At 43.2% G+C, this 27685-nt stretch overlaps 1 protein-coding gene across 1 annotated transcript; it reads right to left on the bottom strand.

Moving 5' to 3' along the window:
• Positions 1-27685, bottom strand: trim71 (tripartite motif containing 71, E3 ubiquitin protein ligase). The gene is made up of 7 exons (XM_054606253.1): positions 26536-27685; positions 12170-12337; positions 7681-7815; positions 3601-3843; positions 2631-3128; positions 1285-1425; positions 1-1007 (listed from the first exon to the last, which is right to left on the bottom strand). The coding sequence occupies exons 1-7, from the start codon at positions 27316-27318 to the stop codon at positions 435-437; spliced, it is 2541 nt and encodes an 846-aa protein (XP_054462228.1). The 5' UTR covers positions 27319-27685; the 3' UTR covers positions 1-434.

Here is a 27685-nt window from a genome sequence, read left to right as displayed (position 1 = left end):
CTAAAACCTCTGCTCAGTGACTATGAGTACATTCATAAAGAGCTAAATGAGGTAGGTGTGGAGCAGAGGGTACAAGATTTCAAGAAAAGTGAAAAAATCCCTGAGATGGATAACTAAGGAGAGCTCACGGAGAGGATTCAGAGCAGCCGAGACCGAGGGAGGGAAATATGGCTTTATCTACTGATTATCAATTTGTAGAGGTCCCCTTTGTCATACACACCACAGATATCTGATTGGGAAATATAGCAATGTTAATGAAATAAAAAAAAATCTATAGTTTTAATTTCCCTTTACTTCAACATGCTCTCAATCCTCTCCGAGCTCTCCTCCTGTTGTGTCTGTTGATTCATTCTCTCGCCTCCATTTCCTTCATCAAGAAAAACTGTAAAAAGGCCAAACAGAGGGAGAGAATGCAAAAAAAAAATAATAGTCTTTTAGAACTTGATGATGCGATTATTTCCAAAGTCAACGACCACAATGACCCCGTCGGGCGTCACAGCCACACCGGAGGGGCGGTCCATCTGTCCGAAGCCACTCCCCTGTGTGCCAAATTTGCATAAGAAGTTCCCGTTGGGCTCGAACACCTGGACCCGGTGGTTGCGGGAGTCGGCCACGATGATGCGGTTCTCCAGGTCCACGGCGACGCCCTGGGGCCGCAGGAACTGCCCGTTCCCGGTGCCCTCGGAGCCCAGGAAGCGGGCCGACTGGCAGTCCGGCCGGATGACCAGGAGCCGGTGGTTGTTGAAGTCGGTCACCACCAGGTGGTCCTCGTGGTTAAAGGCCACTCCTCTGGGAGAGTCAAAGTGTTTCCACAGGGCCCCCTCGAAGCCGTACTTGTTGAGGAAAGAGCCATCGGGGCCAAAGAGCTGCACCCGGTGGTTCCGGGTGTCCGAGACCAGGATCTTCCCCTCGGAGTTGACAGCCACATCCCAGGGATAGTTGAACTGCCCATTCTTGGTACCCTTTTCCCCAAACTTCAGCAGGAACTGGCCCTCGAAAGTAAACACCTGTCAGAGGAAGCAAATGTCTTAGGGCCCAACATGTTTACGTCTGCAGCGGAGAGAGTAAGCATGAGGAGCTATGTGTTTATGTGTGTGTGTGTGTGTGTGTGTGTGTGTGTGTGTGTGTGTGTGTGTGTGTGTGTGTGTGTGTGTGTGTGTTTACAAGCTAACTAAGCAGACTTTTTCTCTCGTGGATGTTGGACTCAACGATCCACACGTGAATATGACAGAATTTCAACAATTATGCTAGATTAAAAAAGCAGAAATGTGTTGGTTTTCGTACCTGCACACGGTGATTGTCCTTATCAGCCACAATGATTCGCCTCTGACTGTCACACGCAACCCCCGCTGGACGATCAAACTGACCGGGCCGAGAACCCAGCGTGCCAAACTTATGGTGGAACGCACCGCAGGGCTTAAATATCTGAAGAGGGGATGAAAAAAAACAATTTAAAAAAAACAACAATTCTGTAAATCTCTCTCTTAAACCTGCATGTTGAATCCAATTGTCAAATTCAGTTGTGTTTTTGTGTAGTTTTTACAGACTTCTGCAAACACTCTAATGTACATAAAGCTAATATCTTCACCATTTAAAGCCATATAAACATGTGTGAGAGTCACTTAAGCACGAGTGAGTGGTGATTTTTAAGAGCCGTCCTTAAAATTGAGTCCATTTTGTTCTATTAAATACTGATAAATTTCCTGCGTTTCATCACTAAAGCAACCTTTTAGTGAAGACACATCGCAGTAACGACGGTGTATGAAAGTGGGGATGCCCCCGTGCACTTTTCAACATTCGAAAAACACAAAGTTTGCTAAGCAGACTCTCTCTGCTATGTAAACATGTCGGCACGAAAATCAACAGTGTGAAGTTGGTGAGTGAATGATGAGTGGATGATGAATTATATACAACCACTCTAAATGCAATTTAGGTTCAGATATGTGTGGTGTTTAGTAAAGACAGACTGAGAATGAAGGGGGACAGAGAGTCGGTTGAAGAGCTCTAGATCTCTTTCTTTACATTTGCTTTAATCACATTTAAAGCTGCAGTTTGTAGGTTTTATAAAACAACTTGTTTTACATCATATTTGCTCAAACTGTCACTATATCCCTACAGTAACACGTGAGACAAGATAGTTGAATCTACTACAAAATGGTGTTTGCAGTAGTGTTTTTGTTTATTTTCTACTGTTTATCTGTAAAATGAGAGTTTGTGACCTGGCAGCCATGTTGAAAATAATCAACGCAAAACCAAGACACGCCCACCGGCCTTAACAAACTCTCATTTTAGATTTACCAGTTCACTAAAATATATTTCCAAAAACATTTTGGGTGAGAAATATGCAATACAATGACATCATCTGTATTCATATTGCATCAGCGCTGCCTAGTTTGATTAGAGTTCAGTAAATGACAGCTGCTTTAGAGATTCCTCCGCTCTGATTGGTTGTTTTTCTGCAGGCGCAAGGCACTATGAGGAGGCAGAAGAACCTGATATTTCCCCAAAGATCTGTCATATTTACTTCTGTCAGGATTCAGGGAAAGTTTGAGCAAATATGACAAAAACAGACATACAATTCACCATCCTTGTGACGGTGTTATTGCAGATAAAAAGAGGTGGTGCTCTACCTGTATGCGGTTGTTGCTGCGATCGGCCACCACCACGTATCCCTCCTTGTCCACGCTGATTCCCCACGGTCGACACAGCTGCCCGTCTCCCTCACCCTCGCACCCGAAGGCCGCCACCTGTGAGCCCAGGGTGCCATAGCTCCGCCCCGACTTCACCATCACCTTGAAGGGGCTGCCCTGGATGTGCTGGTTACACACCAGCACCGACACCAGGTGCTCCCCCTCACTTTTAGGCAGGTAGCCCACAGTGTACGAGCCGTTCTGGTGGTCCGTTACCTCGGCGGAGGACAGGTTCCCGTCTGGGACCGACATGACTATTGAAGACACCGCGTCCCCGCCCGAGAGACGCGGCTCGCCGTCGTGGTCGTATCCAATCACGGTGAAGGAGGAGGGTTTGCCACGAAGAGCAGTTTTCAGACCCTCACCGTGGGCTTTGGTGACCGGGGCGAAGGCTCCGCTGCTGATGAGGCCCATGGACTGGACGGCTATGTAGAGAGCCTGTAGAAACCACCACACAATACATTTGTAAGGTTAAAAGGTCAACCTGTTACCTCAGAATACATTTAAACAGGCCCTATTATGTTTTTTTCCAGGTGCATATTTATATCTCAAGTTACAGTTAGAACATGTTTACATGCGTTAATGCTCATAATCCTCCTTGTTTTTCTCATCCTGGCTGTCCTGCAGCACCTCTTCTCACCCTCTCTCTGAAAAGCTTGCTCCTCCCTCCAGAAGGAAAAGTCTGCTCTGATTGGTCAGCTTTTACATGTGCAAAAATATATATAACACACTAAAGAAGAGGGAAAAAGTGGAAAAGCATAATAGGGCCACTTTAAATAACCCCCTCATAGCACCTCTCCTACAGCTACTTATCTGACATCAGGCTCGTCAAATGTAGCCATGATTTCATAATGTTAAAACCCATCCAATCTTGTTCATGATCCAGTATCTACAGCGTCGCAGCTCCTACCTGGTCCGGAGGCGTGAACATGAAGCGGTCGTCCTCCTGCGCCTGCAGCAGGCCCCTCAGAGCCTTGAGTTCGTGGATCTGTGTGAGCATTCGCTCCCTGGCCAGCAGCACGTCGAGGTGGCGGCCCTCGTCCAGCACCTGGCTGACGGCGGCGATGGTGCTGTCCAACTTGGTCAGACTCTGGTGCAGTTTCTCCACCTGCAGGTACAGAGACTTGGCCTTCACCTGACGGATCTTCTCCACCTGAACGGAGAACAGAAGACAGACTGTTTACTACCACAAAAGGGGTTTTATTGTTCAAACTGAACAGACAGCACGTGACAGAGTCACTTTATTGAACCATTTAAGCATTTTGTTTTATGTTGTAAAATGTATTTAATCAGCACAGGTCAGGGTTCAGCATTAACAATGCCCCATGGCCACACAACTTCCAGCAGACCACAGTCTGCCCACAGGATGGCAGCATAATGCTGAAAAAAAATCAAGTCTGTCACATATTTAGGAAGAAGAAGAAGACGCCAATTTGGTAGACATGCAGCTAGTTGCCTGCATACAGTTTTGATTGGGCATCATTTGAATTCTTGACAGTGTTAATGTTAACGAGTCCTGAAGAGAGCAGGTTAAGTGAAAAGATGTGAGGTAGTTATAAGAATAGATATATTATAAAATGTATTTGATGTGGACTTAAGGTTGATGGACATGAAAGGGAAATAGTAGATAAAGACATATGACACATTTACATACTTTTAATTGTGATGCAATATTCCTAACGTGGAAGGGCATCATTTATGCATATTTTTTAGGTATTAGTAAAGAGTGCACTCGTGGTCAAATATTATTATTTCATCTTTAAAACTCAAATCTCCAACACTGTGTAGAAAAGATAACCGAGTAGAAGAGAATTTAACCTTCTGACGGTGCTGCGGTGTTTATTGATGTTTATGTGAATTCTGCAAATATGGGTACTGATTTTAATATTATAATCTTGGGTTATTAGTTTTATTTTTCATCCTAGCTATTTACATTTTTATCTCGCCTTTTTTTCCTAATTTATAAAAAAAATGTGTTTTTCCATTAATTATGCCTATTACGGCAGTCTGTTTTCTTTTCTTTTTGCAAAGCACTTTGTGATGCATTTCTTGTATGAAAGGTGCTATACAAAGTAGTAGTATTATCATTATAATATTTAATTAGCTCTAAGAAGGTTGCTCCTAATCAACTTTGCATCACAGATAACATTTTCTTAACCGGTTGTAAGCGACACGTTTCTTCCTTCTTGCCTGAACAACGAGAAGAACGAGAAGAACAGAAGAAAATAAGATAACGATGTCCAACACTGCATACAGAGTATGCTATTCAAAGAGACACTGGGGTCTGGGGCTGACAAGGCTGAAGAAAGGGAACTATAATATTACTGATTTATTCATCTTATTGGGGGAAAACGTGACCGTCACTTAACCACAACACATATCTGTAGCCGTGAGAAGCCAGATGGAGTTACAGTGTAGTCAGCGAGAATAAAAGCATTAAAGAGGTTGGTAGAATCTGAGAAGCATGGATCGGGCTCTTACTTACCCTCACCTAACAAAAAGAGAATAACACAATAGCCCGACTGCCTCCATGGCTAGAAGGACTCCTGATAGAAGGGAGGAACTATGAAAGAAACAAAGACTCCTAAAGAGAGGGGCCTTTTGTGAATCCATGGCATAAGTGGAACTCCAATTTGCATCTGTGAGACTCGAGTTACACTTTATAGTCGCCGAGAACAAAGACTCACGTTCGGCTTCCCTAATGACATCTAGTTTGAGTTCCCTCCTCAGTTGAAAAACACGCACTAGAAGTGTTGGGACGTACTTCACAGTGTTAGAAAGCAAAAATCCCAAGAGACAGAGAGACTTTGATGTCGTTCGATGAAACAACTTCTTATAAGTTAAATAACCTCACGTGCTAGCACAACCGCTGCGTTACGCATTGACATCATGAGTCACCGTGGATTCGGTTTCTGTTTTCCGGACACCGTCCGCCGTCACACAGTACGGGAAGTACTAGCTGAGTCATTTGTAATATATAGTGTATGATTCAGAGGTTGTAAACTGTCTGCACCTGAGCAGAGAACACTAATGTAGCACAACAACAGTGAGGCCCTTTTATTGGGCTGAAATTACCTAAAACGATTATATTGGACAAGGAGCCGGACAGATTAAACTGGAATCATTCAATCATTATTATTATCATCATTGGGATGATTCACAAATGGTTCAACTATTAGTATTTCAAACTACGAGTCTGAAAATACACAATTCCTCGGAAGCCAAAATACCTTCTTTAAAATGACTTGAACAACAGTCTAAATGACTTAAAAAAAAAAAAAACACTTCTTAGCACAATTGCTTAAACTGTCACCATATCCTTATAATACTATATGAGACAGAAAAAATCTGGTTCCTCTACCTCCTCTTTTAGTGCTCCTTACGGCATTTGCAAGATTCCACCGCGGCCAAATGAAAAACAACCAATCAGAGCCGAGGAGTCTCTCTAATGCAGCCGTCAATCACTGCTTGTGGAGCTTGTAAACTCTGATCAAACTGTCAAACTAGGCAGTACTGATCAAATATGAATCAAGATTATGTCACTGCATTGCAACATGTTTATTGAAACCTATTTTAGTGCACCGTTTAGCCGAAATATGAGAATGTTTCAAGTCGCACCAAAACCAAGCACCGCAAAAACAAACTTTCTCAGTGAGAAAAAAGTTGTCAAATGCAGCTTTAAATGACTCATCAAATGCTGCACATTAATTTTCTGACAAACTGTTTCAGCCCTATTTAACAGGTATATACTCCTCCACCACAAACAAAGATACATTAGATCTTAGTAGTAGAAATAGTTAACCAGCAGCATTCCTACTGGTTCTACAAGCATTAGCACTTTATCAGCGCCTTCCTGCTTTGCGTGTTGCCTTCACTTGCCCTCGGGTACTACTGGAATTGTCAATGACATTTTTTGCAAACAACTGTAAGCACACTTAGTCACATACTTATTCATAAAACATGTAAAACAGTCAGTCGTTCAGTTTGCTAGTAAAAAAAAAAACAAAGTGTGTGTGTGTGTGTGTGTGTGTGTGTGTGTGTGTGTGTGTGTGTGTGTGTGTGTGTGTGTGTGTGTGTGGAGGGTGGGGGGTGCTACGGTTGCCTGTAATGACTTTATCAGGTCAGGGATAAAGCGTGAGTCCTGTAGCGGTGTAAAAAAGGATTAAAGAGGGAACACGGGTAAGTGAAAACCTCCTTTGTGACACTTTGACCTGCACACACAAGAGCCGTAAGATCTAAAGGGAGTAAGACGGAGGTCAGATTTTACAATGTCACCGAGCCTGCTCTCAGGAGAAGAGGAGAAAATGTTTGGTAGACTGGTGGGTGTTGAGGTAAATCATTGGTTATGTTCTGTCAGGGCTCGGCCGATACACATTTCACTATCTGGTTTCGTAGCACAGTCTCCTTTTTATGTGGTCATTCATTTATTACCAAAAGGGTTAGGGATTTTGCAAACACGTTTTAGCCGGGTGGGGTGAGGGGCCTCTGGGATTCTTTCTTTTCACTGGTTCTCCGGGTAACCGTAAACCAGGGAGGCCCTGAGCAGAGGATTCCTGAAGCGCAGGCTGTGGGCCAAACTGCCAGGTCAACGGCGGGCTCCTTGGATTTGTTTAGCTTCAACAATGCAAATGAATCAGTCCTGATGACACAATACATGATCTGTAAAAAGCATGTGCTTGTTTAGCATCGGTTTATTAGGTACAATTAGCTAAAACTAAAGCAATACGGAGTGTTGGTGTTGATTTAGGTTTGTTTTGGTGTGGAGTTTTGTGATGTTTGTGGTTTGACAAAATCTATAAATGAAATATTTAAAATAGTGAATGTATGGTATTTTTTAGGGCTGCACGATAAAAGGAAAAATACGCAATAATGATAAATAAACTACAATAATCAAATGCTCTCAGTTCTGCCTTTTCTTTTTGCTTTCAGTGTACCGCTCAAACTGCCCGCTTTGGGACTTGACACTGATGAACATGAAGGAGGAGCTCACCTTCCACAGTAGTTCACACTCCCTCTCCTCCAGCGCTTTCTTGTGCTTGAGCACAAGGGCCTTCACCTCAGTCTGCACCACCTTGGCTTTGATCTCCACCTGCTCTGCCATGGCCTGGACCTTCTCCATGCTTAGCTGAGGAAAACAAAAACAAAACAAACATGTGACCACACTGATGTGCCATAACGCCCCTTTCAGGTTTACAGTGAGATAGAGGAAGAGAGATACATGACACATGATTATATCTCACTCTGCAGCGTCCCAAATGACCAAACACACCACCGCCTGGTCGGTTTTATTACTCAGATGGGATACAGAGACAGGATGCAGAGCAGCAGGAAACATAAAAAGGGCACTGACAGTGACATCTTCCTGGAGTGAATGCACAATCACCTGCTCAGTTCTTGTGATCTATTTCTTTCTCACGTTTGGTGGCTCATTTAGAAAAGGGAAAAGGAAACATGGGTCAGGAATAGGAAGTCACTTCACGCTGCGCGAAATGGTGCAACTTCCTGCTGAGCTGAAATCCTATTCAGCCCTGATATTGAAAGACGGCGTCATAAATAAGATAAGATAAAATAAGATAATCCTTTATTAGTCCCGCAGCGGGAACATTTGCAGGATTACAGCAGCAGATGGGATAGTGCAAACAAGAGACATAGTAAAAAAACAAGATCAAAACAAGTATTATAAATAAGTAAATAAGTAATTATACAGCAAAGAATATTAAATAAGTTATAAGCACTACATTCAAAACCCTTTATGAAAAGTGTCGATATAATTAATAAATTAGAAAATATTTGGCAAATCTTTATTTCAAAGCTTCTAAAAGCTACTACGAGGAACTTTAATTTTGCGTTAATTTTGCGTTAATTTTGCGTTGATTTTGGCGGTCCCTGTGGACAAAAGCGGTAGTGTTTCTTAACACCAGAGTCCCTTAAAAAAACCTCTGATTTTATTGCAGCTGGGTCTGACTGTTTCCCCCGCCCACTCCTGGTTCTGGTTTTCCCGTTTCTCCCTTTCCTATTCTAACATTAGACTTATTAGTCAGTTATTTATCTAACAATGAGCAGTTTGGTCGTTTGCTATGTAACAAAAAGGTTAAAATATGTTTAGATTTCCTAAACGAAGGTATATTTTTTTGGTATCAAAACTCAGCCATTACATCATTAAAACATTTAAAACAAAAGCCAATCCCTTTAGAGTAACATGCACAGATTACATTTTTGGTAAGTTTAATTGTTAAGCCTGTATGTACTGAACAAGAAACTCTTTTTGCCCGGTGCCTCTCACTACACAGAGTAGAATTACTTAAGCAGGGCTTCTTTACAATGAGATGAAGACACCAAGTTCCTTAATTGCCTTTATAACCACAGGCACTGAAAAGCAAATGTATGGCCTAAACTCAAGGTTTTTAGCTTTTACAACCCACAATTTAGGCTAAATGCACATTTCCTCTTTTTGTCTCCCTCCCTCCCTCCCCCCCCCGCTGTGTTTTATCTGGCTTTTCCTCTGGCATTTTCCTGGGAGGTCACCGGGTGAACCGGACCTCACAGGGAACGAAGGGGAGGTGGGATAAGGCCTTCTTTGTGATATCAGCCGCAGGGATCAAAGGTCACCTAAACCTCTGCAGGTCATGATCTGCAACCCCTGTCTTGAGACGCATACCGCCCACCCCCACCACTCCACCCAACAAGAACAAAGCCTGGCAGCAGGGCTCCTTTTCTCTTTCGCCTGGCCATTTGAGGTGGACAGCTAAAGAGTCAAATAAATCAGGCCCCCAGAGAGGGAACAGCAGGGAGGCAATCCTGCAAGAATCGGGGGAGTGTTATCAATACATGGTGAGGAAGGAGGCAGGGTACAATATAAAGCCTCCAGCCTTCTCCAGTTGTCTCTTTGTAGTTTTTTAAAAATTCTATTCATTTGTTTTTCTCCATTATTGTTCTTCCTTCTCCTCTGATTTTGTCCTCTTTCCCTCCGGCACATTCTCTTTTTTTTTGACACTTCATTTTCTGTCCCCTACTTTTCTGTCTCATGATCTCCCTTGGGCCGCAGAGAGAAGGAGCTCTGGCCAACCGGGAGGTCACAGGCCCCGGGGGTCAGAGGTCAGGGAAGATAATGGGTGTGGAGTGGGTGGAAATTTCCTACCTCAGGGGAACAGGAGTGTGTGTGTGTGTGTGTGTGTGTGTGTGTGTGTGTGTGTGTGTGTGTGTGTGTGTGTGTGTGTGTGTGTGTGTGTGTGTGTGTGTGTGCATATTATCTGGCGTCAGCGTTTATCCACCATGGTGACCTGCGACAAAGTGGACAAACATGTGATCTACTGCCAGATGGTTGGAGGTGTTGCTTATGACTCAGCGGCAAAGATCCGGGTGCTTTTCATTAAATAAATGATTGGAGCTGATTTGACTCTCATTGGTCAAGAATAAGTGTATTCTGTGGTGCCTGGTTTTTCTAATCTTTACTACACTTGACCTGGTGTCTGGCGTTCAACTGAGCAGATCCTTGTTGTGATACCTTGGAGCTTTAAGAGCACCCATAGTGACACAAGTACCCATCCATTAAGGTACAAGGTGTGACCCAGTCACACGAAGGTCAAGCGCCGCTGAGAAGATAGTACATGCCAGCGTGTCACATGACCTTAGTGGAGCATCTAGTATTTCATGTTTGGGGAGAGGTAATAACACTGCTGCACCTTCAAGGCACATTAGACAACCCTAGAAGGAGTGACCGATCACTGTTGACATTCTCCTTTACCTCAGTATGGAACTAAATATCCTTTGTGATCCTTCAATATCAGGTCAAACTTTAAATTTGTCATATAACAAACACCTGCAGGTATTTTGTGGTTCGGATGTTGACCCTAGACATTACGAAGAGGAGCTGTATGTGAGAACCCAAATGTTTAAATCATTCGGACCGGACTTTAAATGGGCTTTACTCCGCCAGCTCCATAGTACAAAATCTGTGTATTTGAGACCATGTGTGAATTGAGCCGCTCATTGTACGGAGAATTCACGGCGAGAGAGCGGGCATGTTGATGACGTTTCATGCGGCTTTTCGCAAAACTGGAAAAAAACCAAACATCTGAGGATGAAGAAGAAAGGTCATTTACACCAAGACACCATTTAGAAATGTAACTGGTGAGACGAGGAGGTTCGGAAACTATCGCCGCTAAGAGCCGACACAAATTCAAGGAATGGCAAGAGACTCCGGTGTAAAGGACCAAATTACAAACTGGTTACGTGACCATGTTGTAGTCATCATCATGTCCTGTCTCCTGCATGCTCTGCCCCTCATAAACCAAACAGAGTATTTCCAGTAAGTGAGAATATGTCTGACGCACGCAATCTCCTTTATTGAGTGCTACATGGGTTGAAAGGGAAACTCCTGAAAACTTGCAGACCTGATCCTCCACCCTTTGTCCAGAGTTCAAATGAGGAACATTTCCTGCTAGCAGGTTAGCATTGTTATTCTGTGCATTGTTAGCGCGCAGACATTTATATTTAGCTCGCCGCTTTACAGAGAGGCTAGTGTGGCTGTCGACTCCATATTTAGCTATTTTATAAATAATTCATTGCTTATCAAAATTGCTGAGAAATTTCGTCACAATTTCAAACCTTTCCCTTCAGCACAAACTAGACTGTCATTATCAAAGTGTAAGTGGAACCTCTCCTCCTTCCTTCACTTGTGCATGTGTCACTGTGTTTACTGGACTCTACAGGGGTTATAGGAGGCTGCCATCCAAATCTGTAATTACGCAATTTTGCAACAATGTGTGTGTTTGTGTGGGAGTGAGAGTAAAAGGTGGGGGGGGGAGTGGCTGAAGAAGGGGGAGGGCAAAGTGTCCCAGTTCTTTGAAAAAAAAAAAAAAAAAAAAAAAAAAAAAAAAAAAAGAGGAGGGGAGTTCTCCTTTCTCTGAAATCCTTTAAATACCTCATCCACCCTCCCCCAAGCCTCCTCACCCCTCCTCCCCTTTGACCTTCAGCCCTGCCCCCGGCAGACCTCACCCCATGTGACCCACCCACCCCCCTCAGGGCCAGCTGGACACCTTTAACCTCAGGCTTCCCAGCAGCCCAGGACTGGTCACTCTCCAAACACATTCAAGCTGATCACCCCTTTGGTCGCTCCGTGCTGGAAGGACACAGCTGCTCTCCTCAGCTTCTCCTCCGTCTCTCTGGGAGATGGATGAGCGTGGTCTTGTGTGGTTTGACCTTCATAAAAGGTCTTTTTGTCAGACTCTGAAGAATCATGCAGAAGAGTTCTTTGCATTGTTTAGTTAAGACTTTAATCAGGTTGACCTTTTTTGGATCCTGCGGAGTGACACAAGGCCATTTTCTTTTGGTGCAGTTATGAGAACATCTGACCATGTTCGCTTAAATTGATTAGGTTTCATGTTTGCCTCAATACTGCTGCCCCTAACGAATAAATAACTTAAATATATTTTCCTTTTTATTCCCCGAGAATGAGTCTGTCCGGGTTTCTGTCTCACCTGCACAGCCTGACGTCCTTGTTGTGCGTCGGCCAGCAGCTGGATGGTGATGGCCCTGCAGTCCTGTACAGCGTCCTGCAGATAAACGAAGGTGTGTCCCATATGACGGCCAACACTGCACTCCCTACAGATCGGCACCGAGCAGGATTCACAGAAGAACAGAAATATCTGGGAAACAAGGAAGATAAAATGGACAAATCAGTTTTGTGTAACCATATATACATGTTTGGATGCCTTCATTTTAACAACATGAATGGCCTATAAGTCTCAGCTGCATGCATCCCTGAACACACACATTCATTCATTCAAACTGTATGTTTGGGAAGTAAATGTGCACGTGCTCATTTCTAGACTAGCAGAGATACGGAAGTTGCGTTTCTTGTTGGACTTGCTGCCTGTCCGTCGTCTTTCCGACTTTGGTGCGTTCATGAGCTTTAAGTTTTAATATGGAAACATGACGGACGCTACAAAGAAGATGTCTTCTAGTTTATTGATAAAACAACACGTTTGCAGTTTTTGAGTTGTTGTTCCGATGTTAGTGAATGTGAAACACAATGTGTGTACAAACAAAGAAAGACAAACCGAGAGGAAAACAAAACTTTCCGCAGATGTTACTCGCTGTTTTTTTATATTGAGCCAATATTAGCAGATGTGTGTTCTTGTTGAAAGTGTGATCATAAAACAGGTTGTTGTAACTTTTATGTGGGTTTGACAGGCAGCTTGTGTCCCCTGCAGTGAATCTATTAGTGATGCGGAGTACTGGACCACACCAACCTACTTCCACCCATGCCACTAGAGCCCCAACCATTACTGTTAATATAATGACCTGTGGCAATGTGATAATGTGGTCAGTGATTTTAAAAACGGACACAAAGATATATGTCGCTCCCCTCTTCCTACCATTCAGCTCTGTGAAAGCTAATGTGTTTTAGTGTTTGAGTCAAGCTAAAAGCATTAATCAGTGCGACACTCTGTCCTCTCCTCTCTCTCTCTCACTCGACCGCACATTAATGAGAAAAGACCCTGAATGATAAACATGTCGTCCATAAGCGTGTGTTACCAGAGAGGCTCATACGAGTTTCACAAAAGCCAGAAGAAGCACAGAGCAACTGAAAAGGGACACCTAAACTAGATCAATACTCATTCTGAACATCTGTGGAGGAAAGGCCATAAAAGGGAGATCACATTTATCAAACCATTTATTATTGTTACTACTGTGGCAAGTCTCATGCTTGTTTAAATTTTTAGTTTTGACTTGGAAGTGTATAAGTTTCTTAACTACGATTATGGCTTCTCTCCTACATTTCTATTGATTGAAATATACAGCTACGTTTGCCATATTACACTCCAGTTATCTCTGTAGCAGAAAAAAAAAAAAATTGTCATTTAACCTTTGTTCCTCAAACCTAAGCCTTGCTTTAAGCCCCTTGTCTGAATGCTGATTGTTTGTAATGGATGGCTAATTAAATATGCACTAGCTTTCATATCCCAAAGAGACACCAGATTAATGGCCTCCAATAGCAGCAGACCTGAGTGGACGGGGAGGGGCCTGCAATCAATCCATCAATAATGGCTGTTCCCCCGGGGAGCGGCATAATCTAATGACGCACACACACACACACACACACTCACACACACCTCCCCCATTATTATCTGACTTCCTCCTCTTTTCTGCCCTCTCCTAAAGCTCCTCTTGCATCCTTTTCTTCTAGTCCTTTTCTTGCCATCTTTTTTCTGCACTCTGAACGGGTCCGTCACTCAATGCTCTCCCCGTCCCGTCCCGTCCCACCCCCGTCGACATCTCCTAAATTCCAAAGGGGGGACGTGACACACAACAGCAAGGAATGCAGCTGGGCTGGAGTGGAGGAGGAGGAAGGTGGAGACGGACGATGACGGACACGGGGCTCTGGGAGTTTAGGGTGAGGGACAGGCAGATCGATGGGGCAAACGATCGGATGGATTGTTGATCGAGTGATTGACCCAAAGTATCTCGTCAAATGCAGCTGTTCCCATATTGACAATCGCATCACAAGCTGTTAAATGAACTAAAATGGTGATATAAAAACGCTGACTTGCTTTGTTGCCATCTGTGATGCTAATAGGTGGAGCACCTACTGTCCGTTAGAGGAGCCGGATTCAAGTCTTACAAAAACTAAATATCTAAAGTGATCACGATTGTATCCACCCACCATTGCATGAGCAGACCACCAATATTTTCTACTGATCATAAAAAGCCATCTTGTTACAACATTTTCAGCGGTGTGTCGTAGATTTGTTCACTAGTGTTTGTGCGTGGTGTTATTAATGTGTACACAAGAAGGTTTCACTGCTGTGTGAACATGATATCACTAATATTCATGCTTTGACTACGACCAAAACATTTTAAAATATAGAACAATCACTATGTTCATTTAATCATTTAATTTTGGAGCACTTTATAAAACAACAAACGTGAAAACATAAGGGGGAAAAAAAATCCCTTGCAGGCGTCTACCTTCAATTTATCTTTGATCCATGTTGTTACTTTGGAAATTAAACTTCTTACTAAAATATCACCATTGCACATGACACAATAAAATATTAAAACCATACATGTTTAAAAAGAAAACATTAAAAAAAAAAAAAACTCAGTTAACTAGAACATCCATTTGACCAATTAGATTTTATATGTCCCATTCAGAAATCAATGCTCTCTTATGAATGTATTATCTCATGTTTACAGTCCCCATATGTGTTTGCAGAAACATGACATAATGCAAAAAAACAACAACAGAAGGCCAGTGATTAAAAACGCCGCAGTCCTATTTCACAGAACCAGATCATGTGACAAATCGCTGCAACAGGCTTCTGCTATCTCAAATTCTATCTGCTGCTCATGTGCCGTCAACAGCTCCACAGTCCTCGTGGTGAAACACGCTCACTCAAAACACACAAGGTTGAGGGTTACATAACACCCCCAGCCACTTGGAACGCCAGTCAATAGTATTGACTCACACAGGATACCGGCTCTTCCCAGAGGTCCTCATGGAAGGAAGCCGTTCCCTCTCGTCTTTATCTGCCTCCCTTTAAACCCCCATCATTCACAATCTTTAGGAGTTATTTGCCACAAAAATGTATATTCAACCCATGAGAGACAAAACGTGCTTAACACACACACGGCAAATTCCTCGCGAGCCAGAAATACAGCTGCTCCCCTCACACATGTGGCACCAGAACGGAGCAGGAATGGCACGGCGATGCCACACACCGGACACGCCGGATCACCTCACCCATGCAAGAAACACGCCAGGAAAAACCTCCAGTGTGCATGCGACGCAAGAAATGTGAAAAACAACGTAAAAACGGGCGTGTTGTCACGCTGACAGAGTTGTAAATCCACAGAGAAAAACACCATGAAGGGGGGGGGCTTTCAGGGAGAGGTGACTCACCCACATCAACATGTTGTATGCTCCTACAAAACATACAAGCTGAAGCACATGTTGACGTGCCTGCGAGGCGCACAAGGAAGAAAAGTAAACTTAACTCAAATAACTGGAACAAACAAACAAACCATCATGGGCTCTAAAGCTGTGAGCGACAGAGCTAGGAAACGTTGGGGGAAGTGAGTTATAGTATTTCATTAGTGCGCCGGATGTTTCTCAATCTCTCCCTCTGTCCATTACGCTCCTCCATTATGAATTTACTCTCACATGTTGGTGTGTGTTTGTGTTTGAAAATGTCTTCATAAACACAAAAGAATTCAAGGACTTTTTTTAATTATTGTTTTGTTTGTTATTGTTGCCATTAAAAAACATTCAAATGAAACTGTAAACAATTAGTGGATTAATGGATTGGAAATGAGTTCAATACCAATTTTTATAATCCATTTGCAGATTTTTCTGATCTCTGTTTTTATTTCATTGTACATTTAATATCTTTGTTTTTTTGCAGTGTTGTTCCAAAAGCAATTTAAGGATGTCGCCTTGCGCTGTGGAAAATTATGATGGGAATTTACACCATTTTCAAGACTAAAAATATCAATATATTCTAAAAATAACTGACAAATTAAATCAATAATAATAATAATTGTTAGTTGCAGCCATACATTCCAATATAGACTAATGCTGCTAGTGCACCAGCAACCCAAGTTCTGAAAAATACTTGTGGATTAGTAATTCCAGTAACTCATCTAAGATTAACTCCACAGTAAAACAGTTAATAAATGATGGAAGGTGCCTTCAAGTACAATTATTTCATGGGTAATGTATAAACTGCAAAGTAGATGAGACACAAGCCCAACAAAGGGAAGCGACATTAGAAATCTATTTAGACATGTCAGTAACATAACACACATTCTTAACTGAGGAGGAAAACAGTACGAGAATAAATGCCTGATGGCTCTGATCCTCTGAGCCTGCAGCAGGACGAGGACCGGCCCCCTGTGCTCCCTCCCCTCGCAGGCACTGGGAACTGGGGGAGAGGGCACGAGCTCAACTAGCCAGTAAAATCCCTCCATGCAGCACTCCCTGGCTACGTGCAGAGTGGGGGGAAGGGACCAGAGGCCGTGTAATGTCACACTGTGCTGCCAGAGAAACCAGGGCTGCTCTCAGATCTGTGAAAGCATGTTTCTCTTCTCTCAAATAACTTCTTTTTTTTAAATTTTTTTACAGACAGTGAGATGCTCGGACCGTCTGCAATGGCCGTGTCCAACTGCCATTCCTAAATGGATTATGTGTTACTCTATAACTTGAATGTAACATGCAAGAAGATAATGCATTTCCTCAGTAGTTTGTCACACGTTCTGACTACTTCAGAGTATGTTTTGCATTGCCTGACTTTAAACTCTATGTTCAACTGGAAATTAATTACTGGAAGTAATTATATTATTAAGGGTTACAATAGCAGCTGATAACAGCATGATGAATTTCACATTCATTATTATTTAAACCGAGCAAGCAATTCAAATGAAATTAATTAAATGTGCCACTTTAGAAAAGCAGTACTGTTAGTGGCCCATTCTGAAGTCTGAACGATTTTTAGAGATGAGATCAGACTGTGTTTCCTCTGGAATTTTTTTTTTTTTTTTTTACAGCAGCAGTGTGCAGGGGCGCCGGTTAGTTTGATTTGATCTGTAAAGAAACTTATTTTATTTTAACTCAGGGAAACAAAACAATTTTCAGTTCGAAACCCCTTGTAAAAGTGTAACAGTAAATCAATTCAACACTTATTCCAAAGGAAATTGTGTTATCAAAGTTCAAAAAGTAACCTACCAGTTATATTTGAGTATTTGCTTAAATTCTTGAAATAAACATTTTCTTAAATTAGTTTTTTCAAGATATGGGGATTAACCGTGTTGATCTTAAACTGTTTTGTCATAATCCTTAAAGCCTACGTACCCAGTCATTTTACTAACGAAAGGTGTGGACACAAACAAACACACAACAAAGGGAGCTTTTTCTAGAAGCTGATGACAGATGTCAGTGTGTTCAGCAGCTTAAGGTTTCCTATTGAGAAACAGTCAAACTCTGTAATAACCTGTATTTTACACATGTAGCTATTAGAGGAGATTCCTGCATGTACTCCAAACGGCCTTATACCCACTCACTTAAGTAAAAAAATAATTAATTTAATTTAATGAGTCAACATAAGATAAAATGTGAGCTCTCTTTCTACTTTAGAAATTCTATAATTAATACTTGAAAACACAATGAATTACAGATATTTTGCCTTTGAAGAAACTCTGTAGTAGACAGATTTAAATCTGCTTTTTATGCCCTCTAAGAGACATCCGGCCAGACATACGCGTCATAAATGATGTGAACATTTTAGGTATTTTGGGGGGAAAGTCATGTCAGTTATTATTTTTGTCAACAAACGTCTCAAATGCCTGGCAGTCTCGCCTCTTTGTCAGAAAATGTCTTCCGCTCTGAAGTAAATATGACAGTGACTAAACTGTGGAGCATTTCCTGCACAGAAAAAAAGATCAAGCTAATTGAGGGAATGTTGAACAACAACTTTCCTCTCTTAATTATTTGTCTGTGAGGGTTGAGAACAAGGGAGAGAGAGAGAGAGAGAGAGAAAGATTAGCAAAGTAGCGTCACTATAATAGACAGCACCAAGACCTCCAGTCTGGATAATCTGTGGAATACCAAATCCCAACATTCACAGCAATCCCAGGAGTGCCATCTGCCAGACAAAGCTCCTTTTACGCAACTCCCAGACACCTCCTCTAATCTTTTCCAAACACCCTGCATATCTTGCTTAACATGTAGTTTTTCCCCTTCCCTCTCTGTTCCCTCCATCACTCATTGCTATTTTCCCCTTTCTCCTCCTCCTCCTCTTTCGCCTCGCCGCCCCGCCCTCGGCAACCCCTGTTGGCTCGTAGCCACGGAAAACACACACACACACACACACACACACACCCACACACTGATGTTTTGAAACTCTGCCAGATATGAAAGGGAGGGGCGGGGGGATGGGGGGCGGTGGCTCTAAGCCGGCGATCTGATTGGACGAAGCCCAAGAGCGAAAACAAACCGCAGTCAGCTGGCCTCCTTAGCCAGCGAGCACGTGACTGACTGTCGTGTGCTTAATACTTGAGCGGTAAAAAAAAAAAAATAAAGAAAGAAAAGAAAGGGAGCAAAGGAAGTGAATGGGTGGCGAGATGGGGGTTAGATAAAAATCAAGGGAAAAGAGATGAAAAAAAAAGTGAAACAATAAGAAAGTGAAGAAGAGAAATAAAGAGAAATGTTGAGCAGATGAGATGCAACTGGTTACCGAGACATTAGAGAGCGTAACAAACAACCCACCTGCTTAATTACCCCCCCCTTCACCAAACTCACATGTCAGGCACTCAACGTCGTCCTGACTGCTCATGTATGTCATACGTATTTTAAGCTTTGTTTTTAAGACGGACGACACACACCGCTCCGTCTGTATTCATGGTCTGTTTGTTGCACACATAAACATGAACTGTACATGACTGGCATACCCACCTGGCAGCCTAAAGAGCATGACCTTCACGGGGAAACGGCCCAGTTACACGAGGAAGGGGAACCGTCAACATGACCAAATTCCGGTCCCGTGTAATATTACCCATCATATAAAGAAAACTAAACACGTAAAATCCGGTGTAGACCTTTTGATGAATCCGCTGTTTAACTGCCATGCATCTGAGCTTTCCAGACCTTCAGACCAACAACAACTTTTTTGCGGGGCGTGTATTTTCAGGTCCAAGGGGAACAATGAAATGCGGCCAGTTTGATTGGTTGAACTATGAATTTGAACAGGTTATTGGACATCAAAACACTGGTTTTGAGGAAAACAAGGCACCAAACATTTTATCCTCTATCCAGGTGGTCAAGAGGTAAACAGCAGAAATATGGGACTCTGGATACAAAGCAAAAAGACAGGGGTGTTAACTTTACTCTATTTAGCCGGTGGAAAGCAAGACACCTGAACTTTTTGAGGAGTTGTTGAATTTACTCACCGACAAATAAACTGCACTTATTCACCGTCACACACACACACACACACACACACAGTCACACACGCGCACACACGCTAACTAATAACTAATGATAGATTTTATCTGTTTGTGCATCGGGGTTATCGTTGCAGCTGGGCGGCTTGGTGGGCCACCCCTGCATGCTAGGGAGGGGCACTAATCTTGTTGGTTAATGATTGGTTACTAAAGGTTGGCCATCAGTCAGAAAAAAAAACTAAGTTAGCAACATTACCACTTGCACATACTTGAGTGGCCGACAAACAGTACCAGTCAAAAGTTTGGACACACCTTCTCATTCAATGGTTTTTCTTTATTTTTCTTTTTTTTCTACATTGTAGATTAATATTGAAGACATCCAAACTATGAAGGAACACATATGGAATTATGTGGTAAACAAACAAATGCTCAACAAACCAGAATATGTTTTATATTTTAGATTCTTCAAAGTAGTTGAATGAGAAGGTGTGTCCAGACTTTTGACTGCTACTGCAGCACCTTGGCTGATGACAGTGTGTTGCATTGGAGCCATGTTCAACTGCTTTGAAGAACGATGCTCTGGTTATTAGACTTGCTTTGTTTTTTGGTCGAAGGCCAACGCGTGCTGGTGCATGTCTGAGCATGGCCTTACCGTAATGTATTAAATCAACCAAGCTTTATTAGACTGCGGTCGATTTGCATACTGCAGCCGATGGCTTCCAAGGACAGCAGTAAAAAATGCATCCAAAAATCTAAATATGAGCCACAGAAAACAGCAGAAATGCAGAGCTACAACTTGCAACCTCGTTGGCTCCTTTAACTACAGCAAAGGCTGACAAACAAGCATATTAAAAAAAAAACCACTTAAGGTGGACTAAATGTGGCTAGAAGCTGTGCAATGTCCCCCAAATAGGGTTGAGAGCTTTAACATCAAATGTGTTAACTGCGCAATCCCGTTGAGTGAGGTCAAATAATGGCCAATTAAAAGCCCATTTGTGCCCAACCACTGAGTAGGAAGTAGCAGGTTCCAGCTTCTGAATGGGTTTTAAATCCTGTTGTCAAAGAGAATGTGATAAATGCCTCCCTTTCTATCCATTAAATTTATATGGCCCAACGTCCTCAAGTGGACATCAAAGCTAGGACACACACACATGCACACTCCCCCCCCTTAGCCTACATGAAACGCATTCACAACACACAGGAAACAGGGAATGCACTCTAATTACTGGGCACATGTTGTGCATTAAAACCCTGGAAGTACAACTTCATATAATCTAACTCTGCTGGCTGTGTGGAAACACACACACAAACACACACACACAAACTAAAATCCTCTTCGGAGGATAACTGCCTACAGATGGGAGATGCTCTCAGAAAGGAAAAACACACACGGATACTTCCAAGAGTGATGAAATGTAATCACTTGGCCTTCAGCTGCAACAGCTGCTAAATCATGTTGAGGAGACTTTCTGCATCTATAATGTCCATTGTCTCTGACAAAGAGCAGACAGAGAGCGTTGATGAGAAAGGCAGGAGTGGACAGAGGAAATACCCGGTGTGTGAGAGAGAGAGAGAGAAGGGGAAAAGAGAACCCAGGAGGTATAAACTCAAGTTACAGGAATTCCTCTGGCCTTGTATCAGCTTCAGCGTTGGGTTAGGTTTCCTCACAAACATTCTCTGCTAGTGAGCTCCAGAGAGCGGGGGAGTAGAAACTGGTCAATCACAAACACAGCATACAGAACCAGATAAAAAAAAAAAAGAGCGGTCAAATCCTACGACAGAAAGTAGAATTGTGCAAAAGATGTGTGATAAACTACAAATGTAAAAATTCTCCAAACCAGCGATATTCCCCGAGGAGATACACGAGCACTGGCAGGCTGTCAAACTGATTAGTTCGACTTCACCTCATCTTTATAAACACAGTGGATTGTGGACGCTCATTGCCCAGCAACCACTTTTTCTGTCCGCTCTCAGGCTGCTTCACCAACCCCAACCCCCCGCCCCCTCCCCGCTTCCTCCACAACCCCTGCTTTTAAAAAAAGGACCAAGAAGCCACGCAAGTGAACAGCCGGGCTCGTCGTCATGGCGACAACAATTTCATCCGAAGCGCAGAGTCGACATTATGTGAGATTATCCCGTCATTAGGGGTCTCTCGGATGGAGCTGCGAATGCATTCGTGTGTCGGAGGGGGTGACATCACAGCGAGCAGAGGGCACTCCTTTGATGTAATCCAATTTTCCATTTCCACACACACACACACACAAAGTGGGACCCTCTCTGACTGCCAGTGTTTCAGATGAGTAACAACTGACATTTCCGCTGTTTTTAAGTGGGCCAACATATTCACTCATGTGTGCACATAGCCTATATGTTCTTATCAGCAGGTAGCCGACTCCCTTCGCTGCCTAAGGAACCTTATCTTAACTGAAACCCCTCGTTTCACGGTCAATCTTTCCGTTTCCATCATCTGGGAATCAATGAGGTTCTACTCCACCACATGCATTATATTCCCATTATGACGAAGGGTGTACATTAACAATGGGTTAACTCAATATGACTGATGTATTCCTTGTGCGCACAGAATTGGGAGAAAACTCAAGCCAACGCAAATAAATGTGATATTCACTCCACGCCCTCCAGAACGGAAAAACGCTTTACAGTTGATGAAGTTTAACATGAAGCCGGAGATTTCGCAATTCCTTCCCTGTCAAAGTATCACCATCCCTGTTTTTCCAATAGCAAGGTCTTAGCAGAGATTTATTGTGATATCAATTCCCAAAAACTGAATGAAGCATTATAAATGTGCTTGTATGAAAGCCTCCTACGTTTACTCAGTAACCAAATGTCTTCGGTTGAAATTCCCTTTTTTTAAGCTACAAGTCTCGGATCTAAAGATGGAGAGTGCTGTACAATGATAGAAAAGCTGTTTTGAGGCACCTTTGTGATTTCAGCTATATAGCTTTAATCCCCATGACTGCAGGTAAGGAACAGTGTAATCCACATTGACATACAAGATAACTTTGTCTGTCCTCCACCAAAAAAATACATCAATTCATTGAAATTAGTTGGTTTGAATTGAAAGATCTTTAAAACTGAGTTGCTCCAAAATGAATTCCACAAAAAGCACCACTTTGGAATATTGTCTTTACCAGAGATGCGCTTATAAGTTTTCTTGGGGAAAAAAAAAAGCATACAAAAATGACAAATTTACTTAAGATAGCAGACCGAAGAACAGATCAATCAACTAAGACGTGGCAGCTATTTAAGATAAATATTTCAAGTTTTACTGGAACCTCCAGAGCTGTGAAGAACCTCATCGTGTCGGTCTGTGATGCTAACGTTTGCTAAGGCCGACACAACTGCATCATTTATTGGGTCATCTGTCAGATATCATCAGCTTCCAACACTGTCGGACGTGGCTAACTGGCAAATGTATCGGCGTTACCAGAAGCTGCAGCACAGAGCCATTAACGGTGCCTGTTCTTCAGTCGGATGTCAGGATTGACTAACAGTTTAGTCATTAGAGGTCTTTTTCACAGCAGACATTTTGACTTAGTAGGAAAAGCACGAGTGTAGCTAATAACATTTATAATTGCTCCGTCATATATTGAACTAACATGCATCGTTCATGTTTTTTTAATTACACCTGTGTCCAAATCCTATCAGCCTCAGGCGATATGTTTTTCTGGCGAACAACGTCATCATTGTGAGGTGAGCGTTTTTTGTCATTTAATTGACTCCTTTTTTACGGTTTGTTTTATTCTTGTACCTGTTTCAGACCCAGGGGACCGAACACCTTTATAATAACCTAACGAACAAAATCTCTCTGTTGTTTAGCAGTAACCATCATCGCCACCGATCTCCAGGGAGAGGAGGAATTCCTCGGCAGGCTCACATAACAGCAGAGAGGCGACAGACCTCAACTGACTCACACGACCTGTGCCTTCTGTTGAGAGTCGCACTTAAATACACACAAAAGGTTAGTGCAGATGAGCGTGATTGTTCTGGGCTCGCGTGAGAGGAAATAACTAGTTCAAAGACCAAAAACCAAACGGAACCAACTGCTTTTGCGCTACTGGAAATCAGATTTTATACGATGACAGGATGGCAAAAATGATGATTAATAGTAGAAGTGACAAACTGCACTGCGACAACGCTGCAAAAGAAAACCATTTTGATGAGATCCCTTGCCGCGTGTAACGAACTACTTCTTGCAGCAGAAGGCCTTCAGTTGTTGTCTCTAGAAACCAACTCCCACAATCCATAAATCAAGATGATAGAAGTATCTGGTTGGAGCTTTGCTGGAGAAAAGCATTCAAAATAATAACAAAGTCTTTTCTTACTGTTCAGTGCTCAGAAAATGTTCATTTTTTTCCTTCCTGATACGGATTCTGAAACCTGATCTTGCACATCGGCCGATACCAAGTACCGATCGATATCAGCGCATTAAAAAAAAAATATATATAATTATCTTTAATTTCTACTACTAACCCTACATGGATGTGGTATGATTGCTTCACCACCGTCCCTGAAACGCACTGAACAATAACTTCAACCGTCTCTAAGTCAGTGGAAACCGTCAAAAGTTCTAAATGTTATCCCTTCACATTGTTATTGTCATCTATAGTGATAAAAAAAAAAAAACGTTTCAAATGAATAGGAAAGGATTTTAGGCTGTATTGTAGGCGTTTGATGGACTATGAACTTTGAGGCTAAACGGTCCGGTGTTTCAGAGCCTTCATGTCGGAAATCAAACATGTTAATAGCTGTTCTGAAGATTGTGAATTTAAGGGAGGCGTGAAAAAGCGGGCATTCATTGAGAGAAAGGAAACGCAATATTGTTTAAATACAAAAATAAAAAAGGTGCATATTTTCTCTCCTGAATTCATAATGTTGCAATCTGTTGTTCACGTGAAAAGTGACAGAAATAGTTGTGTAACAAATGGAAAAAAATAGAGATGGCGAAAGAAGTTAATAACCCTGTTCTCCGTCCTCACCTACGATGAGCTGCGATGACGGATCAACAGTTTCGAGTTTGAGAAATGGTCTGACACAGGAATATAGTAGCTCCAACATAAACAATTGAATGGAAACTTGTGATTTAACTAAAGTAAATACATAAACTGAGAATAAGAGAAGTTTCACTTGACACGTCATCATCCAATATGAAACTCCTATGAAGTGCAAACAGGCCAAAGCCGTTCTGTTCCAGCAACAGAGTGACTTTATCACATGATGGATGCAGAGCTGGGTGATGGACAATGACTCTGCTTGCTCAGTGCTCATAAGGTAAAGAAAGACCAGCCTTCTCCTGTGTCATCCCCCCCTCCTCCTCCTCCTCCTCCTCCCAACCCCGGGGCCCGAAGCACAGTGAGTGAGTGAGGCCTTACTGGGAAACGAAGCCCTTACTGGAAAAACTGTGCTCACCTATTTACTGGCAATGGAGTGGGAGGGGCTGGGAGTTAATTAGAAATGTGAACTGGGCCTTTTGTGACCGGGCCTTTAATGTTTTTATTTAAATTTTGCACATTTTGAGGAACAATAAATAACTCTGAACCCCTGACTTTAAATGCTTTGCTTTACTAATAGAAGTTCTGGCAACTTGTTGCATTTATATAATAGAGATTTAGTAAAGCGTTGACTTTGATGATCCTGCAAAGTTCCCCGCTGTGGGACTAATAGAGGATTATCTTGTCTTATCTCAGGTTGTCAACAATGGAGGATATTTTCATATAGTCAAACTCTCAACTCTACTATTTCACAACACTGGATGTATTTTGAGTCATAAAGATGCAGTAGCAGGTTTTTTAAGGTTTAGTCAACAATGAATGGCCTCCTGCTGCGTATCAAGTGCTCTGTTGTGTAACAGGCAGTAAAGTGTGAGCATGCTACTGTTAATTATTCAGAATTAAAGTTCTGTGACATGGCTTCAACTCTTGCAATAGAACTACATGATTTGATTAATTGACGTTAATATACTTTGCGAGCTCGGCACAGACCTTTTTGATAATCTACATTGACAAAATAATGTGTTATTCATGCTCTCGTGGTTTATTCTCCAGCAGCAGGGAGAAACTTCCTCGAGCTCCTCAACAGAAACCAGAAGTGGCACCAAATGATATTTCCCCCCCTCCCCAAGACCCCCTACCAATGCTATTTGTTATTCTTCCTGGCCATATGACTAAACTCAAGAAAAAAAAGCTGGTTTCCTGTTTTATAGGCCTTTGTAGTTTACTATGCCCAGATCACATGGTCCCAAAAAAAGAAATAAAAGCCCTTTGGGCCCCGAGTTCCAACTTGTCTTTCCCATTTATCAGAGAAAACCCTCGATCTCCATAATATGTCCGTGGATAGGACTTCCAACAGTCATAGAAACATGTGTGCTGTTACTACGGGGCCTCTCTCTGGCCTGAATGGATGGTGTGGTACAGATTAACCAGACTCTGCATGTGTCTATGCTTATAAGTGTGCGTGTGTGTGTGTGCACATAGGTCGTGTGTGTGTGTGTGTGTGTGTGTGTGTGTGTGTGTGTGTGTGTGTGTGTGTGTGTGTGTGTGTGTGTGTGTGTGTGTGGGTAAATCCAGCTCAGCACACGTGCCTGTTCGTCTCCGGGGAACTAGGTGAAGAGCCACTCAGCTCCCTTTGAACCTAAGGCCATATGGCCCCCAGTATGGTCCTATACTACACACATAATGCTATTACACTAAAGGGAGTGTGCATGTGTGTGAACGTGTGTTTGTGTGCAATCAATGTAATACACCACCGTGTCAGGACGCCCCAAAAATGATAAGAAAAAAATACAGAGCATTTCTGTGTGACATTCAAATGTTTCCCCAGGTTATGAACATATTTAGGGCCCTGTCTTCTGGGTTCCCAGTAGTTTGGTTCCTCCTGCTCCACTCACCTCGTTGTCATGGTGCTGGCAGAAGCTCATCTGGTCCTGGAACAGGGACAGCAGGGCGAAGTTGTTCTGCAGAGACTGGGCGAGGGACACCGACACCCCCGGCTGGCCCGGGTTGCTGTTGACGTTGACCCGGCCCAGGTGGAGGTTCTCCCCCAGGCGCTCGATGAAGTGGTCCTTGGTCAGCCTCACCCTCTGGTGAGCCCGCACGCAGTTGTCACACAGGTACTCCTGGCAGTCGAGGCAGTGGGAGGTGGCCGGGTTCTCCTCATCGCAGGAGCTGCACTGAGGCTCTCCCAGGTGGCTCTGGTGCAGGAGGCCCCCGTGAAGGTGTTGGAAGCCTGAGGAACCTCCGCCCAAACCTCCCCGGAGGTGCTGCTGCTGCTGGTGTTGGTGGTGGTTGTTGTGGTGGTGGTGGTGTAGGCCGTTCTTGTTCTGAATCTGCTCCTCGGAGCTGCTCACCACCACGTCCAGCAGGTTGCTGAAGAGGAAGTTGGAGGAAGGCAGGGAGTCCACTCCGGCCTCGGAGATGCACACCTTCTGGTCGCAGGTGGGGCACCGCAGCTTCAGGGGGTCACCTGGGCTGCGTTGGCCCTCGAGGCACTGCCTGCAGAAGGCGTGGAGGCAGGGCAGGACGTGGAGCCTCCTGGTGGTCTGGCTGGAGGAGGACGAGGTGTGCGAGGAGGACGACGAGGTGGAGGAGCTGGAGGAAATGGGAGCCGAGGAGCCGCACAGCTCCTTGCAGAGCGGGCAGGTCTGCAGGTCCGAGTCTGGAAACGAAGCCATCTGCAGCGTGGACCGAAACACAGGCTCAGGTTGTGTTGTTGGTTTGTTTGTTTGTTTTTTTTACAAACAAGTTGAGGTATTTATTTGGGCACACATCAGCCTGTTGTGTTTTAAAGACAATAAAGTTGTATTTGAGGTAGATTCATCAGGTCAGTCCAACAGTGAACACGGTGCTTTTTCTTCCCCCTCTCTCTGTGTTAGATAACTCTGACCAGATGCAAATAAAGGAGGTAGGCAGTTCTTCAAAAAAAGACAAATACTTCAATTCATACTATCAATTCAGCTGTGTAAGGCGTGGGTGAGGCATCCGCGTCCCCCTTTTTTCCAATTAAGACCAGTAAGATTACAGTGGTGGAGGGGGAGGGGG

Source organism: Anoplopoma fimbria, chromosome 10, assembly GCF_027596085.1.
Source record: "Anoplopoma fimbria isolate UVic2021 breed Golden Eagle Sablefish chromosome 10, Afim_UVic_2022, whole genome shotgun sequence".
Classification (NCBI taxonomy): domain Eukaryota; kingdom Metazoa; phylum Chordata; class Actinopteri; order Perciformes; family Anoplopomatidae; genus Anoplopoma; species Anoplopoma fimbria.
The sequence above is the reverse complement of the archived record's forward strand: the minus strand, read 5'-3'. Positions and strand labels throughout refer to the sequence as shown.